The 18,444-nt window shown below is 34.2% G+C and overlaps 4 protein-coding genes across 4 annotated transcripts; 3 read left to right on the top strand and 1 right to left on the bottom strand.

Moving 5' to 3' along the window:
- On the bottom strand, positions 1-2,909 carry LOC137575648 (glycerate kinase-like). Its single transcript, XM_068288285.1, has 3 exons — positions 2,756-2,909; positions 1,637-2,650; positions 1-1,572 (listed from the first exon to the last, which is right to left on the bottom strand). Exons 1-3 carry the CDS (start codon positions 2,873-2,875, stop codon positions 1,240-1,242), a joined length of 1,467 nt encoding a protein of 488 aa, XP_068144386.1. The 5' UTR covers positions 2,876-2,909; the 3' UTR covers positions 1-1,239.
- A 325-nt stretch (positions 2,910-3,234) lies between these two features.
- LOC137575650 (pancreatic triacylglycerol lipase-like) lies at positions 3,235-5,959 on the top strand. Its single transcript, XM_068288287.1, is given in 5 exon segments — positions 3,235-3,332; positions 3,428-3,702; positions 4,823-4,919; positions 4,974-5,349; positions 5,351-5,959. Coding segments are annotated over 5 exon segments (1,455 nt in total).
- Positions 5,960-6,705: 746 nt separating this feature from the next.
- On the top strand, positions 6,706-8,343 carry LOC137575646 (inactive pancreatic lipase-related protein 1-like). The gene is made up of 3 exons (XM_068288281.1): positions 6,706-6,872; positions 6,931-7,689; positions 8,253-8,343. Exons 1-3 carry the CDS (start codon positions 6,706-6,708, stop codon positions 8,341-8,343), a joined length of 1,017 nt encoding a protein of 338 aa, XP_068144382.1.
- A 594-nt stretch (positions 8,344-8,937) lies between these two features.
- Positions 8,938-16,577, top strand: LOC137575649 (inactive pancreatic lipase-related protein 1-like). The gene is made up of 4 exons (XM_068288286.1): positions 8,938-9,028; positions 14,269-15,009; positions 16,239-16,407; positions 16,472-16,577. Exons 1-4 carry the CDS (start codon positions 8,965-8,967, stop codon positions 16,575-16,577), a joined length of 1,080 nt encoding a protein of 359 aa, XP_068144387.1. The 5' UTR covers positions 8,938-8,964.
- Positions 16,578-18,444: the final 1,867 nt, after the last annotated feature.

Genomic DNA, 18,444 nt, shown 5'->3' with positions numbered 1-18,444 from the left:
TTGTTTTGACTTAAGAATTTACAAATTATTTTATTAAAATCTTTTAATTTTTAGTTTAAAAAACCTATAAAAAGTTTAACACTTAAATTGAACTACTCTAACACAGTATATAAAAATTTATTAAGCTTAATGTATATCATTGAATATTTCAATTAATCTTAAAATAACCCCATGTTATGAATCTTCTAAAGGATCATTAGTTTTCGCCTAAAGCTGATATGGATATTAAGGCAAAGTTTACACAAAAAAAGAAACGAAAAACGGAGATTAAATTCTTTAGAATAACTAAACCATTTATCAACTTAATTTTCTGATGCATCGTTTTCCCCAGAAAGCTGACTTAGTCAACTTTTGTTATTATAGATTCTATAATATGTATGAGTACATATATATAGGCTATAAGCTTGTAGGAAAACCTAATCAAGCGAAAATAGCACAGACGAATCAGATTATTTAATAATTGTGCCAAATGCGCGGCAACAAATAATTAAAGTATCAGCAACAACAACAACATCAACAAAACAATAAGATGAAAGGGATAAGGGGATCTGAGGGCAATGCAAAACAAGCTGCAATTAGAAAAACTATGCAGGCAAAGTGTAAAAATTGCAACTGGGCGCGCGTTGCTAAAAAATAAAACTAAATAAAATAAATTTACATTTTTAATTGCAATTATTGCTGGCTATTGTTGTTGTTGCTACTGCTGGTGCTTGCTACTGTTTTTGTTTTGTCTTTCATTTTTTATGAGACGCAGAAACAAAAGAGATGAAAATTACTTAAACATATTTATGAATAGATCGCATATATGTACATATTAAAAGTATATTCATATGTAGGAAAAAATTGATTTATCACATGAGTCAAGGCACACAGACAATATAATTATTGCTGATTTCATAACAAGAGAATGAATTGGAATGCTTTGCCGTAGACATGGCATGGGCAAAACTAATTGCCATTTTATGCTGTCACATTAAGTTTACTAAATTATTGGAATCGTTAGGAAATGTTAAAAAAGTATTTAAAACAAAAACAAAAAAAGAAAAAAACCAACAAATGCTAATGAAAAAAGTCGTAAAACAAAATATGTTCATAGCAAACAGGAAAATCGTAAAAATTCAATTGAAATTATGACATAGTTGCGGTTGATTGCGAGAGGTTCAAGATCATAGCTCAAGCTATTCTCAGAACCATTAACAAATTACTCTAGTTAATTTGCAGCTATTGTCTTTTTTGGTTTTAGGGTATGACTAGGAAATGCAAGTCCATTACATTGGTTCCCGTATGACCTGTAATAACATGAAAATCGCCATTCGAAAGATTCTTAAAGAAATTGTAGCTATCACAATTGGCAATGATTTTGTCTATATCATCTGTGGTCTGGGATTGGTTTAGATATGTGTCAATCACTGAACTATGGGCCACAGCTCCAGCTGCGTCTGTGGGGCCATCAATGCCGTCTGTGCCGGCACTTAGAAAGGTGCATTCCTTTAACAGTTGATCAGAGTGAAGGATACGAGACATAAGCAAGGCTAAATGCTGGTTACGACCACCCAAGCCATTGCCACAAACCTTAAAAGTTCAATAGAAGTTAATACAAACACTAATTTATCCAGTAGAATGTTTTTTTTTTTACCTTTATCACAGGTTCGCCACCAGCTATAAGGAACAGTGGCTTTTTGGTGGCGATGTGTTGTTCCAAAGAATTTTTAAATCCCTCAAAGAAGGCCTGGTTAAAGGAAAATCGTTGTCTTAGCTGGATTTCTGTAATTACTTTCTGTTTGTATTGTTGTATGCTCTGCAACAGGAGCTGATAATCCTGAGCCACCTCATTCACATCACCATCTATGGTGGATGAGAGGACAAAGGACACATAACCCAGCTCCTGGGACATTTGTCTGGCTGCAGAGGTTGCTATGCCATTATTGCCTACAACAAAAACTTTATTTTGTTGCAAAGGCAAGACATCTTCCGTTGGTTTATCATCCAATTGAAAAACCTTCTGCTTTTCCACGGAAAGTTCTTCCCACACTTGATAACGCTTCAAAATATCAGCGGCGTTGGCTTCGCCTGACTTGAGCTGCGGTTGTATGGTTGGACCACAAGCAATTAGCTCTAGAGGATCTCCGATAATGTCACTGAGCACAAAGGTAACCAAAAGTCCCGCATTGCCAGCTGCTTTGGCCAGGCGCCCTCCCTTGATATCGGAGCAGGCTATGCGTACGGTATTTAGTTCTTGTATACTTGCTCCACGTTTCATCAGCTTATCAGCTATTACCCTTTTGTCCTCCAGAGACAAAGGTGACCTAGGTAGAGGTAATAGGGCAGAACCGCCTCCAGAAATAAACACGAAGAGCACATCATTCGCTGTCATACTCAGGGACAAATCTTTAATCAATTTGGCTGCCTTTAAGGCTACCCCATCGGGTAGATTATTTGGTGCTCCTTCATAGATCGTTAGCTTATCATCGTCCAGAGGGTGTTGGAAGTGTTTCAGTGTATTTACCGGCACACTCAATACTCCACCAGAGGAGGAGTTACCCAAGTCTTGATGCACTTTGTTGGCCATGCCTAGCACAGCTTTTCCAAAGCCAACTATGTGGCATCGCTTGTCAGTTATATCAACTAGCTCGCCGTTCAGTTTGATTGCCTAAAATTTCAAAATAACGGTCACAAATCATATATTTTTTGAACACTGTGACCGGCAAAGACGCAATTAAACGTTTTTGTTTACAAAGTGCCGTACTCAACTTACTCCATTGTTCGGCCGTAAATCAAAGTTGTTGAAGTTTGCAAAAATCTTTTCCGGATGAACAGCTTCCACCGCTTGCTTAAAAATTTGCTGTAATTGCTGAAAAATGCAATTTTTTGACATTATGTAAGTATGCAATTGATGGTGTTCTGTTTACTGTTTACAATTCGTTAGTGATTCTAAGAAAAAATACTAGATTTTGTGAATATATATCGATAGTGTTATCGGTGTATATCGATGATTAGCGCCAATAGTTTCCAACACCTACTTTCAAACCTAGCATTTTCTTCGAATCGACGTTATCCAACACTAAACTATACAGGAGTCAAGTAGGCCTTTGCCACCAAAATAATCATTGTATTTAAATATAATAAAAGTGGTACTGTTTAATTTCCGCACTTGCATTAAATCGTGAAGAAACTCAGATTGCATCGTTGCTTTGGTCGCATATGTTTTGCAACTTTGAATAATAATAAATTTCAATGGCCAACATTTGGGTGGACAATGAAAACATTGGGGTTGGACTGCCGGCCATGTCAGCAAAGAAACGGATTACCATGCAAAATGGAAATCCGAAACAGTCTGCAAAAAGAGTGTCCTAAGCAAAATTGACAATGTGATTCACCAAAAGCACCTGACAGCAACTCCACTAAAAGTCACCCAAACCAATTGCAGTGGTTTCACAGATAGGAAGGTGTTCAAGACTCCAGCAGTTGCCACAACTTCAAAGGATAGCAATAAGGACTTTTTGTTTGACTACCAGGACCATCCCAAGTGCTTATCAAAGTGTACTAAACGCATTGCCGAGCAATGGGCCGACAATCAGCTTCAAAGTGACGACCTATTTCACCACCTATTTAAGGATGTGGAGACTTCCTATAAATCTGTGGATGATGTATTCAATATTCCCAAAATCTATATTTTCGATGACGATTTTGCCCAAGTTCCAGGTCTTTGGGATAATAAAAATAGATCGTACTATAACGTAAACGACAATCAATTGAATCAGATGGTACCAATGCCTAACTTTGATATATGTTAAAGCCTAAGGAAATTTGTATGTTCTGATATTTATTTTACTACTTGCGACTGTAATGTCGATTAATTTAATTACTTGTGAAATTAATATCAATGTCTAAGTTAAGATAAGTGCTGTGGTTTATCATAATATTTATTATGGACTTTTGTCTAAATTGTTCTTTGGATGGAGGCTCCCTATTAGTTTTTAAATAACAATCTTCCCAAATATACCTCTTTTTTTCTAAATATTTTTGTAAGCGGAGTGCTAAAGTAAATAAATAAATAATAATAACACTTTTACAAATAGAACAAGAACATGAATTGAAAAGTATTTAAGATTGCCAGATCACACATAATTATGTACATAAGTAAAATATGCATTTACTCTTGAGATGCTGAATTATATGCACTCAACTTATAGCCCCTGAAGAAAATCTTTGGTTTTGATTTTGAAGATTGTACGAATACTTTTTTTTTCACTGTCAACAGTTAAAATTTGAATTCTGGCGCTGTTAACATGGCTCTCAAGCGCCATCTGCTTCTAACGGATATTTAAACTTAGCATAATTATATTTTTAAAGTAGTGCAAAATGGATTGAATCGAGACACACGATATTTAAAACTGAGATTAGCTTTAAAAATGTATTTTACTTCCAACACGATGATGGCTGTAAAACATCTTAATTCAATCTTTGTGTTTTCACTTTCAATATAATCCACTTCGATATCGACAACATTCGTTCTCTTTTTTTGACACCATAGCGAAATGAAATTAGCAACGTAGGGGGTGTGTGTGTGTGGGTGCTTACATATGTATGTATATATGTCGTGGCATTTGAAGCTCTAAGCCTTAATTAGATTAGAGCATGTGATAAGGAGTTACCTTAAATAGAAGTCACTTTACTGTGTAGCTCACAGTTTCGAAAAGAAGTTCGAGTTGCGATGAAGCTAATTTTATTTCTATCATTGACGGGTAAGCTAAAAACAAAGTTCTAATTATAAACTACAGAAAAATTAAAATCTTTGGAGTAGTGTTTTATTACTTTACAGATGCCAATCCTATTGTCGGTTTATTTGATCCTGCATGCTTTGTGGTTAATAATACAAATTGTCCCAATGAGAATGTAACCTTTTGGCTCTACTCGAAGTAAGTTGATAATTTCATTGATCGTGGCATTAACTTATTTGCTTTAACTTGTAGAGAAACAGCGGACAAACCTATTCTGCTTAATCCGCTAGAATTGAATCCATGGCACTTTAAGCCAACACGTCCACTGAAAATTCTTGTACATGGATATACTGGATACAGAGACTTTGCTCCCAGCTCATATATACGTCCAGTTTTACTGGATAATGAAGATGTTTATGTAATTTCCATTGATTATGGTCCTCTGGTTCGGTATCCATGCTATGTACAGGCTGTGAGAAATGCTCCATTGGTTAGCCAATGTTTGGCTCAGCTTATTAACAATTTGGTTGATCAGGGTATAGTCGAGAATAGCCAGATTCACATCATAGGCTTCAGTCTTGGATCCCAAGTGGCTGGCCAGACGGCAAATTATGTGAGAAGGAAACTAAAAACACATTACTGGCTTAGATCCAGCTAAACCATTATTCATAACTGGCAGCAATTCAAGACGCTTGGATGCTGAAGATGCCGAATTTGTGGATGTCATTCATACCGATGTTTTTGCTCGCGGCATGTTGCGTTCCATGGGCCATGTCGACTTCTATCCTAACTTGGGACTAACTCAACCCGGTTGTATGGAGGACAATCCCAGTGATCCATCAAGTTGCAATCATGAACGTGCTCCCATCTACTATGCGGAATCAATCAATTCCACCAAAGGTTTCTGGGGACGTCGCTGTTCCAGCTGGTTGATTTATCTCATTGGCTTGTGCCCCACGCAAGGTTCTCAAGCTCAGATGGGCTATCATGTTGAAAAAGGAATACAAGGCTCATATTTCCTAAAAACCGATTCTAAAAGTCCCTACGCCTTGGGTAAAACTGAAGATGTCGATAATAGTAAATTTTTGGCCAAGTTTAAGTTAAGCGCGGTCCACAATGAAATCGATCATGATTTCGAGCCGGAGGTGGAGGATAAAATAGTTGATTTAAGTGAAAATGACATTGAGCTGGAGAAAAAACTGTTTTTGGATGAAACTTACGAAGATGAATTACTTTAATAGCTAAATACTTACTTTACATTTGTCATTGACTTTAGAAATTAAGTTAATTTTTATTAAAAAGTTAGTAAATATTTAAATATAATTTATCATTTGCATATTCTTGCCAAAAATATAAATAATAAAAGTAATATTCCTAATTACAATCATTATATATTTATTAAATTCCTTTTTTATAATCGATTAAAATGAAAAATACTTTCGACTTAATTCGTCCTTTAACTTTAAAAAAAATATTGTTTTTTCATACGAAAATAAAACATTTTATTGCACAGATGACAAAGTGGCAAAAACGAAAGAATTGTTAATAATTTTAATTTATTATCATCCTATAATTTTTACTTCTTAAGCACTAAATTATATTCTCAATAATGCCCATCTGAGCTTCTCTTCAGGCTTACGTCTAAAATAGAAGATAGAAATTTTTGCTAAATTTTTTTTGTTGAAAACTAAACTCTAAAAAATTCTAGTTTATATATTTTTTGCGTCCATTTTGCTGTACAAGTTCATCGTCAACATTTCAATGTCAACTTCTAATATCAAAGCTCTAAGCCCGTATGCAATGCTGGAAGTTATATTGTCTGACCTTGACCCACTGTAAAACCATCCCCGATGAACCTTGACTTCTGCTTATCACTTCGTTTCATATGGGTCCCCCTTTTTCCATGCGATTTTCATTGTCATGCCAAACGAATTTAATAGAATTTGCGTTAGATTCATAGAGCAAAACCATTTAGACTTTTGCAATGTGCGAATATCGGATGATAAATTTAATAATTTTACTCCTGATCTCGGTAGTAATACGGGGATTTGTTAGAGCCGAACCGGAATTGCGTGGCTTGTTGCCTGATTTATGCATTTTTGCCGAGCAAAGGTGTCCCAATCCGCATATTACCTTTTGGCTTTACACCAAGTAAGTAAGATCAAGTGATGTGGCCACATGTAGGCTTAGGCTTAACATCTCTGTTTAGTCAATCTCGCGATCAGCCCATCCAAGTGGATCCAGTTAATCCCTTGCCGGAGATCTTCGAGCCCCGCTTACCGCTCAAGATCCTCATACATGGATTCATTGGTAATCGGAGTCTTACACCTAATCTGGAAGTGCGTGATATTCTGCTGCAGAGTCAACCGGTTCATGTCATTTCCGTAGACTACGGTCAGCTGGTGCGTTTTCCCTGCTATTATCCTTGGGCTGTGCAAAATGCTCCCATTGTGTCCAAGTGTCTGGGTCAACTGATTAATAATCTATGGACAAAGGGCATATATAAACGTAGCGACATTCACTTGATTGGCTTTAGCCTGGGAGCCCAGGTAGCCGGCATGACTGCCAACTATGTGAATGAACCATTGCCGCGAATCACCGGCCTAGATCCAGCTGGTCCTGGTTTCATGTTCAGCTCAGACGAACATAAGCTCGATCGCAGTGATGCCGACTTTGTGGATATCATTCATACTGATCCTTTTTTCTTCTCCCTGCTGCCGCCAATGGGTCATGCCGATTTCTATCCCAATTTGGATCAATTCAATCAACGCGGCTGCTCATACGTAACTCAGTGGCGCTTCTACAATTGCAATCATTACCGTTCGGCCATATACTATGGCGAATCCATAATGACCGAACGCGGTTTCTGGGCCCAACAATGCGGCGGATGGTTTGACTTCTTTACACAGCGTTGCAATCACTATACCAATATGCCCAACATGCAAATGGGCTACTTTGTCTCAGAGAAGTATGACACTATAAATAAGAGACAGAATATATTATTAAGACAGGAATCAGATTAGTTTAAAGCTATTACTAGAAGAATTGATTGAAAGTAAAACTGAAAGACTGAAGAAAAAGATTAGTTGCCTTTGTAAGAGTAAAAAACTTGTTACTCAATTACTCAAGTAACAACCAATTTGACATTTATTTCAAACTCGAATATAAAGAAATAACCAAATTTTGCCTAATTTTCTAATTCTTCAAGTTCATAGCGATTTAGAATATTTAACAAGAACAGTTTTATATTTTGGTTAACAGTTTTAAAGTCACAATGAATATAGACCTATTCAGACTAACAAACCCAATGAAGTATTAAATATTTTCAAAAATTTGCTACGATAGAAGATTAAGTTTTAATGGAGATACTTAACTTGCCTTAATTTTTATTGCCAAATATAAATTACTGATTACAGAAGAAGTAGGAATACAAATTCATAAAATTTTAGTGAGACGTCTGTGAAAAGATCTTTAAATACTCCTAAATTATACTAACTCATATTTATATTCCTCTTTTTATTTATTTTTCAGGGCTTCTGGTTCCTATTTTCTTATAACTCATGAAAAATCACCCTTTGCCAAGGGTCCACTTGTGGATATAGAAATGGATATAGTCGAATAATAATAGAAACCTTAAACAAAAGCTTTTTTACCCAAAGAGTGAGAGACAGAGAACGAGTGAGAGCGAGAGCGAAATTGCCAAAAAGAGGGAGAGTGAGCTTTTTTATAAAATTTTTGAGAAAGAAAACGAAAGACTTAAGACACAAACTCGAACGAATTCAGTTGCTTGCCAGCGTTTTAAGCCATCACAACGCTTACAATCCACGCACTTATCACTTCCTCAATGCGGCGCGTGCTTCCCAATACAATAAAAAAAAAAATAATAAAATTTAATTACATATATATCTATTGAAATTGTATCAGTTGTTTTTTTTTCGTTTTTCTCTCGCTTGTCGTGTTGATACAGTGTACAGCCGGAATTATGCCGCGACTACTTGTACATTATCAACTTGTTGTTGTTGTGCATTAAACACCGAAATCGAGTCCAATGACCAGCTCTTAAGCTGGTATCTAACCATCGAATATATTGAATACTTGCAAGAGAAACAACAACTCAGACCTTGACCCAAAGTGAACTGAAATATTTTCAAATTTCTAAGTTATACAATCGAAATTAAATAACAAAAAAAAAATAATAATAAAGAAAAAATTGTTGGCATTACCAACAAATTAAAGTGAAACAATGTTAACCCAGCTGCACGTACTCGGATTAAGCATTTTACTCTGGTTTTACTGCGATTTTGCCGGTTTGTATTTCTGGTTGAAGTTGTGCTAAAAAAATACCCCAATACAAGAAACCAAAATTGTTGTTGTAGTTAAACTTTTACTTTCGCCCTGGCCGGTTGGCACCTTTTTAGTTTTTTCGTTTTATTTTTTTTGGCCATGCTTGAATGACTTATATTATCTTTTTTTCACTCATATTTTTTGCCTTTCTTTTGGGAATTTCAGTTATTGTTATTGCTGCGGCTGCTTCTGCTGTTTTACTTTTGTTGTTGTTGTGGTTGTCACTTTTGTTGTAACTGAGGCGCGGCTCTTACTGTTGACATTTTAAATTTGCGTCTACATAAATTTTTCCCCAATTTTTACGATGTTGCACAATGTTTTCTCCAACCAAATTCGACCTTGCCTAAGTGAGAGATGCAGATGAGACTTTAGACGATTTGCCAGTGGACAAATGTTTTCAATAGTCACTTGAACAAATCAAAAATCAGCCACTTATGGGCCATATTTGTATTGTTTTGTCTTTTTTTCTCTTTGTGATTCGCCTTTTATACTCTGCAAATGAAGGGTATATGGGTTTTGGGAAGAGGCAATTCCACTTAGTCTGATCTTTGTGCAGTTATTGCTGCACTCTCATCATTAAAGTTACCAAGCAAATCCGAAACCTCTATAGTTTATTTTTTATCTTAATTGCTAAAAAAAAGTTTATCAAAGATCCTTCAGAATTCTCATTGATTCAATTTAACTTTTAAAGTATGTAAAGATTTCTTTTTATAATTATTTAACCAAATAAATTGGCAATAAGAGAAGCTTGATTGCTTCTTCAAGTCTTTAAATAAATATAACAACAATTTTAGACAAATTTAATTGTTTCTTTAAAGATGTTAAAGGAAGATAACAAGCAATCTTAAAGAGTTATAAGGCGCCTTTAGAATCTTATATGTCCAAGACTTGGAGTGTAATTTGGTCTTTACTTATTTTCCAAAATGTAAAACTAACAAAAATTAAAGTAATAATTCATAAATTAATCGAGTATTAGCTTAATACACACGACTCTTAGTACAAAAGTGGAATCCATAAATAAATGAATATTTTAAACATATTATTAAATAAGGAAAATAAATGTTACTTTAAGGGCATAAAAGTTCGTATCAACACGATATAAATTCAAGCTATTAGATTTCTTTTTTTGTGTGTGTGTTTTTTTATGCATATTTTTTGGCTCATCCAATAACAATAATATACAAGCAAACCCATACATATGCATATTGTTGCTTGTATCTTTTGCAAAGTTTCGCTTTGTCATTGACATTTTGTAATTATTACAGTTGTGCTTGTGGCCGTTGCCATTGCTAACCCAGTTAATTAATTGGCTAAGCTACCGCTGAACTGCATTAAGTGCTTAATTACTCATATTTTATACAGATATTTCAATTTTTATGGGGGCCTCATAATGCTCATTGCCCTTGCCCACCCTTGACACTCTTGCCTTGTTGCTTGTTTTCTTTTCCCCTCAGATTTCTTGACTCTCTTTGATTTTGCAATAATTACCGTCTCAACATTGTTAACTTGATTAGCCGAAAGGTGTCATCAGCAATGTAGCAAAATTATAGTTTCATTTGGTGGGGGCTGGCAACTGGCTAATGGGGCGTATGCAGTTGGGCAAAAGTGCGTGTCATTGCCGAAAGAGCTTTAATCTTTAGAAATAGGGACAGGGACAGGACCGGAGACGAGGGCGTTCAGACAGTCATAGGCAATGGCATTGTAAAGGGCAAAGTCAAGTATTTATATGGATTTTGAGGGTTAAATTATGAAGGCAAAACTTTATGTTATAAATTAAATTGAATGTAAAGTTTTTAACATTCAAAAGAGACACAAAATGTTATTTGAAATATAATTCCTAAGAATTGTAGTAACCTCATGTAGATTGAAAGATTTTAAACATTTTCTGTAAAGTTTAAAGGTCTTTGAGATTAGTTTTAAATTGTCTACCCATCAAAAAGAACTTGCTTTACCTTTTAAACTGAAGAATTTAATTTAGCTTAAATGAAAAGATTTTTACAATGTCACAATTTCCAATGTAAGTTACAAATAGAGTTGGTACCTAGAAATAGAATTCAAAACAATCGGATCCAATCACTTATATTTCATTTCTTAAAAACAAATTATTCGAATTGATAAAAATAAAGACAAAAGGACAGAAAAAGACATTTTTAAACTATAAAAAGATAGACTCACTTTCCCAAAAACAAAATTTAATGAATAGTTTTTAAACATTATTTCGATTGACTTTACAACTTGCACTAAATGACTCCTTCAATCTGCTTTTAAACCTCTAATAAGAGTCTTAATTTATTGGCATAACAAAGTGTTAGCTGCTGACATTTATAGCACATCAAATATTTGGCCATTAATTTAGTTATTACCCAGTTATATAACAGTTTCTCATGACACACAAAACTGAATATCTCGATTTTAAGCCAATTGGCCAATAGCCGCTTAATAATCAGCCAAATAGACATGACTCAGTGCTAACAGTTTTCCACAAAACAAAACAAAACAAAACAAAAACCTTAGAAAAAGCAAATAATAAACAAACAAACACATTCAACACGAATTTGTGTGTAAAAACAAACACACAAGTATCATGGTCAGTTGACTGAGAGAGTTTGCATGAAAGTAAAAATGAAAACCTTAAAGCCCCTCAACAAAAAAAAAAAAAAAACAAAAAAAGCAAGCCAAAAAACCCAATTCGAGACTCTTTCACTTAGTGGCCAAAATGATGAGCATGAGCTGGAAACTCTTCCGCATTTTGACTGTTTCCTTTTTAAGTTTTTCACCTTTATTTTTTGGTTTTTTTTTTTTGTTTTGTTACCATTTCGATGACTTTTCCGGCCTAACTTGAATTGCAATTTCGATTCGATTTTATGTAGATTTCTACCATTTCGAAATGAACCGAAAATTTTCCCAAAAACAAAACTATAGCAGAGCAACGACATTCAATTGGCATGCGTAAGTAGTTGATGTTGGGTTTACATAACTTTTTACAACAAGCCGAAACGTTGAAGAGGAGATAAGCGATTGTGCAAACCAAACAAAAAGCCACAAAAACAAAAAGCAAAAAAAAGTATCCAACTTGGTAGCAATTGAAGCATGGACACGGCCACAGCCCATTGCTAATTGAAAGATTGGGGGAGGTGGGAGTAAAAATAGAAAAACGGGTAACAAAAAGAGAAGCGGGGAGGGATCGCAGTGGTTGGGTAAAACAATGGCTTGTTGCATGTTGCATGATTTGAACAATTTGTTCATCTGTCTAACCATTTATGACGGCCCAAGAGAAATTGTTACAGAGCCAAGAAAAATGTCCACTTTATATAGATATATCGTTCGTTTGTTCACTGTGCCAATGGTATAAAATTATTTATTGCATTTTATATCTCTGCATCTGTATCTGTATCTATATCTGGCTGCTGTTGTTGCCACACTATATAAGGTAAATGTGATCAACTATCGGAGCGATTGCTTAACCAGGTAGTATCTACTTTCGGTTAACCGCACAGACAAGTGTCCCAATTGCCACCTTGTTAGACTGAAGGCCGATTCTCAAAAACTTTGACTTGTCCAATATAATTTGGCCATAAATATTCAAAGTGCATTGCCAGCGACTCACACACAATTATTTGAGGTATGCTCATTGAAACTGGCCCGAATGGAACTAGTTCTAGCTGAAATATATTCTGGTCAAAAAAGTTATTAATTACTACAGCTGTGGACACAAAAACTTGTATTAAATTTAAACTCTGTTAATCGATGGCAAAATTCTCATGTTTCTGTTCCCAACATCAAAAGTTTTACTCTGTACATTAAGATTCCGACTTAACAACTCTGTTTGAACTCTTGGCCAAGTTATTGGCCAAATATTTGTAGACAATAATTAGTTTTGGCATATATTTATTTAACTATTAACGATTATATTCAGTAAAAATGAAAAACGAGTGGGTCATCTGAGCCGTAATGATTGTGTGCTTAAATATTTAATATTGTACATATTTAAAATATTTTATTTTTTAAAATTTTTAAGTACCTCCTTATTTTTTATATTTTTATACTTTCCGAAACGAATGCAATTTAAAATCAAATAAATGTTTTGTCTGCCTTTAAAGAAGTGAAATTGCATATAGAAACACATAAAAAACACAAATTTTTTAAAATTGCTACAAGTTCAATTTAAATATTGATTGAAAATATTATTATTTTTTTATTATCAGCTTAGGATACAAACCTAACTATCTTTTATAAGCACTAACAACTATGATCCTATGACCACCTATGACTTAGGTGAAAACTAAATCCCAAAACTATCCTGGGACCTAAACTCCGATTGATTTGAAAACAAACATTTTTTTTCTTTCGAATAAATTTATTAATATTTATCTCGGACAACACTTCATAATCTACATAATTAACTTAAAAAAAGTTTAGAATAAACAGATTTTGTCGTTTCTTCTATAAAATGGGTACTATATACTTAGTATTTGTTTCTAGAACTGCCAAAAATATCGCTCTAATGTTCCATTTGTGGTCAATCGTGGATATCGACTATGAATGAATGACTGTGTGAATTGCATCCCTTCAATTTCTGAGTTGTGGTTCAAACTGTAGGCATCTAATTTAAACCTAATTAACTAGAAAACCTCGTTAACCCTCACCACCACTAACTAGTTCCTTCTCCGAGTTAGCAAACCACAAAACTATAAAACTGTTTAAGAGTCCCATCACATATGGGTTTTCCTTATGACCCTCGTGAATCATACGAATATATTAAGCTGACAAGAGGCTATATAAAGTCGTGGCTCTCGTTATATCATAACAACAACAACAACAACTACTACAATAGAAGTAGACACCACAGTCATTGTGGGGGTGAAGATGGGGGAACGGATGACGGAGACGGTAGAAACACACTTCCGTTTTTGGTTTTTGGTCTTGTGGACTTTTACTTTTTCGCCCCACAAATTGTGTTGCAATTGTTGGTTTTGTTGTTGTTTTCGGCATGTGCAGTTGCTGCAACAAGAAATGCAATCGCATGACATTTGCAGCGTGCCAAATTGCAAGTATTCAATGTCGTCGTCGTCGTCGGCGCCAGTAGTGGCTTATGCAATTAAGCTTAATACTAGCCACAAACCAAACTTGTTTCTCAACTTTAAAATATATTTAAAAACAAAAGACAAAAACTACAAAATTTCTTTTCTTTTCTTTCCTTTAGCTGGTCAAAATGCTGGAGTTGTGGCTGCTGCTGTGGCAGCCGGACAAAATCAAACCCAGGTCTATGTAACAGAATCTTGCCTACAAAAGCCCTATCGATGTCCCCATCCAAAGATACAATTCTATCTCTACACGCGTCGCACACAGGAGGAAGGTGAATTCCTCAATGTCTTGGATCCGAATGCATTATACTACACACATTTCAATCCACGACATCCAACGAAAATCATTATCCATGGCTTTGGCGGTGGTCGCATGTTGAGTCCTAGTCCCGATTTGCGAGAAGCTTACTTCAGCGTGGGCGAATATAATATCATAATTGTGGATTACAGTGATGCTGTGAAAGAACCCTGTCTAAGTCAAATGGAATGGGCACCCAGATTTGGCAGTCTTTGCATATCACAACTGGTCAAGTATTTGGCCAGACATCCGCGTGGTGTTCAACCAGATGATCTGCATTTCATTGGCTACAGTGTGGGTGCTCACATAGCCGGATTGGTGGCCAACTACCTAAAGCCAGAGGAGGGTAGACTGGGCAGAATCACAGCTCTGGATCCAACTATATTCTTCTATGCAGGCACCAACAACTCCAGAGACTTGGATTCCAGCGATGCGCATTTTGTCGATGTCATGCACACGGGTGCCGGAATATTGGGTCAATGGCATTCCAGTGGCCATGCGGACTTCTATGTGAACGGTGGCACAAGGCAGCCAGCTTGTGTGGGATCAGCCACACTATTTCGTAAGTAGAAGAACAGAGATCCTAAAGCAGATTAATTCACACTTTGCTAAGCGGATTTTCATTTGATTTCAAATCCTATTTCTTGAAAATTAATAAGCAGGAGACATTTTGTTCAGCTGTAATTATAAAGTTATCCGGTTTGTAGATTGCCTAAAAACATTTGTGATTTAAACTGACATATTTGTTATAATTAATTGTGAAATAATAGTTCCTTTTTTTAATGCGAACGATTTGTTACGATTTCCACAATTTTTGTTTTTAACAATGAGATAAACTTATATGAGGATAAAGTATGAATTAAAAGAATACGATAGCTGAATACAACTAACTGGTAACTAAAATTTATAGAAATTAAATCAAAAGTAACATAGGTTCAACGGAATGTCCAGGAAGTAAAGCGATTCAATTTAATATTTAGTATTTATATATGTACTTGCTATATTTCATCGTAGACCAAGATCATCGTGTCTGTGAAAAATTGGCTTAAAGTGGAAAAATTATAGTTTTACCTGATTACCTAGCCAAGACGAAAACAGGAAACGAAATTTTATGGTAACTGAAGAGCCTTGTAACAGAATTATGCAATCAGATGTCTGAGATTTGAAACTAGATTTAGATACACTTAGTATTTGCCTTTAAGTGGGATATTTCAAAGACAAAACAGTGTCAAATGATCAGAGCCGAAAAAGCTCTTAAAGACGCTTCATTTGACCCAAGTTGAAACTCACGAGTCTTGGAATGGTTTAACATAATAAAAGAGAAAAATTCAAACTACAAAAACTGCGCCAAATCGGGTCATACAACCAACTATGTATGTTTGTTAATAATCTTCAAAAGTATCGAGCAATGACTCCCATGCCAACCCTGACTAGTTTTTGTTTTTGTTTGCAAAAGTTACCTTTTGCTTTAACCTTTGAAGCAATGTGTGTACCTATATACATATTAAAAACAATTATTGAAATACTTATTTCAATGAACATGGGAAACGACATTGGCCAATACAAAGTCAGAGTAAAAAGTCTGTGTTTCAGTATATTATTGGTTTGGCGAGCTTAATTCTTGAGTTAATTTTTGTTTTTGCTGCATTTATTAAGACCTTCATGATCTCTTGCCCCACATTCTAAATCATAAGTTGGAACTTACTAGCTCATAATTGAAAAATTTATCATATATACAAGTTTGTTTTTGAAAAAGCATTATTTATAGTTGCCTTTGCCTTTCTTTTGCAGAAACCTTGGCCTGCGATCACACAAAAGTAACGCCATATTTCATTGAATCGATAACCTCAACGCGTGGTTTTTACGCTGGACCCTGTCCCAATCTCTTCACATACCTGATAGGTTGGTGTGAGCCAAAGGATTCTGAGTATGTGCTAATGGGTGAACATTGTTCAAACAAGTAAGTAAAAGTTCTAATCAAGTACAACTGGCATATAAAACATTAATATTTTTTTGCTTTTTAGAGCCCGAGGCAACTATTATGTGACCACCAATGCCAAACCGCCCTTTGCTCGTGGTTTTCCTGGCAAAGGGCGCTCCAATGGCGAGTACCAGGGAGTCCGCAGATAACTCTAAGATTCATATTATCTCTCACTCTGGGAAGTGTCTACTATGCTCTCTCTTTCTCTCTATCTCTATGTAATTATAGGATACATTTTAGCACCAATGTGATTTTAGTTTTTTGCTTCTTCCTGACTATTGTAATTTTTGTATTTATTTTTAACATTTAACACATTCTACAATATTTAGATTAGAAACTGCCGCCATTGTCAATTTGTTCGCACTTAATCTAATCATTAAGTTGTAAGCTGAAAGTTTTGTGGTCCAAAATACATATATACATATGAATCGAAACGAATATACATATATTTGTATATATATTTTAACATGTTCTTTTATTGAATTCCAAATACATTGTTTGTTTTATTGTTTTTCGGTAATTTGTGTGGGTTCTAGGGGCTTAAATTAATACAATTTTATTCAATATATGTTGTTGTTATGTTGTTTTAATTATTACATTTTGCATTGAAATATATGTATGTATGTATGTATGGGTGTAGGTAGGTATGTATGTAGTTTGGAATTATTTAAAAATCATATATGTAAATGTAACATGGGCGGGTGTTGCCAGAAAAGGGGGGGAGACAATTTACGAATTGAATTTGAATTTGTTTTTCTTTAATTTTCTATGTTTGATTGAATTTTTCCTCTTTTTTTTTAATTTTTACTAAATATTTCAACATAACTCTCAATCAACATAAAGATTTATTTTAAATATAGATTCATAGATACATACATTTATATATATATGTTTATATATATATATACACAGTTGAAATTTTATATATATTGAGTGGGTGTGTTTTTTTTTTATCATTTAAATTTATATGTTTGCCAAAATGTTGATAATTTTTAATAGTAATATATGTATATATAGAATGGCCGAAGCTATATATTTTGTGCGCCTGAAAATAGGTTGTGGTATGTGCATATATATACATACATATATGTATACTCGATTACTTGTCACACACGCACACACAACATGAATTGGGCTTGGCTTGGGTTTTGTTAATAAAACATTTCATTTTTGTTAGTTTAATTAAAGTTATTCATTTTTCTTCTTCTGTTGCTTGGGTTTTATATACACTTAAATTTACTCACAAAAGCATTTAATGATGGCATTTTTTTGTTTGTTTTGTTTTTGCTAAATTAATATATAGTAGGTAGGTAATATAGAATATGTCTTGTATTGTATATATACAAACTGATGAATGTTGCGATTTTCTATATGTATCTCATAAATATCATTTTGTGGCTTCGGGTTTAACAATATTGTTTATTAATATATGTTAATTATTGTCCACACAGCCTCGAGAGCTTGAGCATCTCTCTCAACATAAAATTAAAAACAAAATTCCATAACTTAAACATAAATTTATACGAAGAGCCTCTTTTAATGTTCATCTCTCCATAAACATCATTTCTAATCAGGATTTCTCTTCTCTTTTTATATATTTATAAATATATATTTTACACATTACGCATAGATTTATACTAATATTACACATACGCCCCAATGGCCAAAGAAATTTAACAATTTTTCTTTTTTGCCTAAATTCAAAATTAAAAGAAAATTATAATCGTTTTTTATTTTTTGTCATTTGGTAGTATTAACTAAACTTATAGATTTAGGTATTGTCGCTTTCACAAGCAGTTTTCCTTCTCTTCGCATTCGAATAGAACATTTAAAATTTAAATACGTATATATAATAATATTTATATAGTTAGTATAATATAATGATTATATAATTAATTTTGTTTTGTTTTTGTTTTGCTGCTCTGTACAAATTACGGTATAAGAATTGACTCTTTTAGTTAGAAAATTTTCACATTTGTTTATTCATACATAGTGATTTGAATTGTGAATAATTTG

The sequence above is a fragment of the Drosophila tropicalis genome, unplaced genomic scaffold, assembly GCF_018151085.1.
Source record: "Drosophila tropicalis isolate 14030-0801.00 unplaced genomic scaffold, ASM1815108v1 contig_586, whole genome shotgun sequence".
Lineage (NCBI taxonomy): Eukaryota > Metazoa > Arthropoda > Insecta > Diptera > Drosophilidae > Drosophila > Drosophila tropicalis.
Note: the sequence above shows the minus strand (reverse complement) of the source record. Positions and strands in the feature narration are given on the sequence as shown.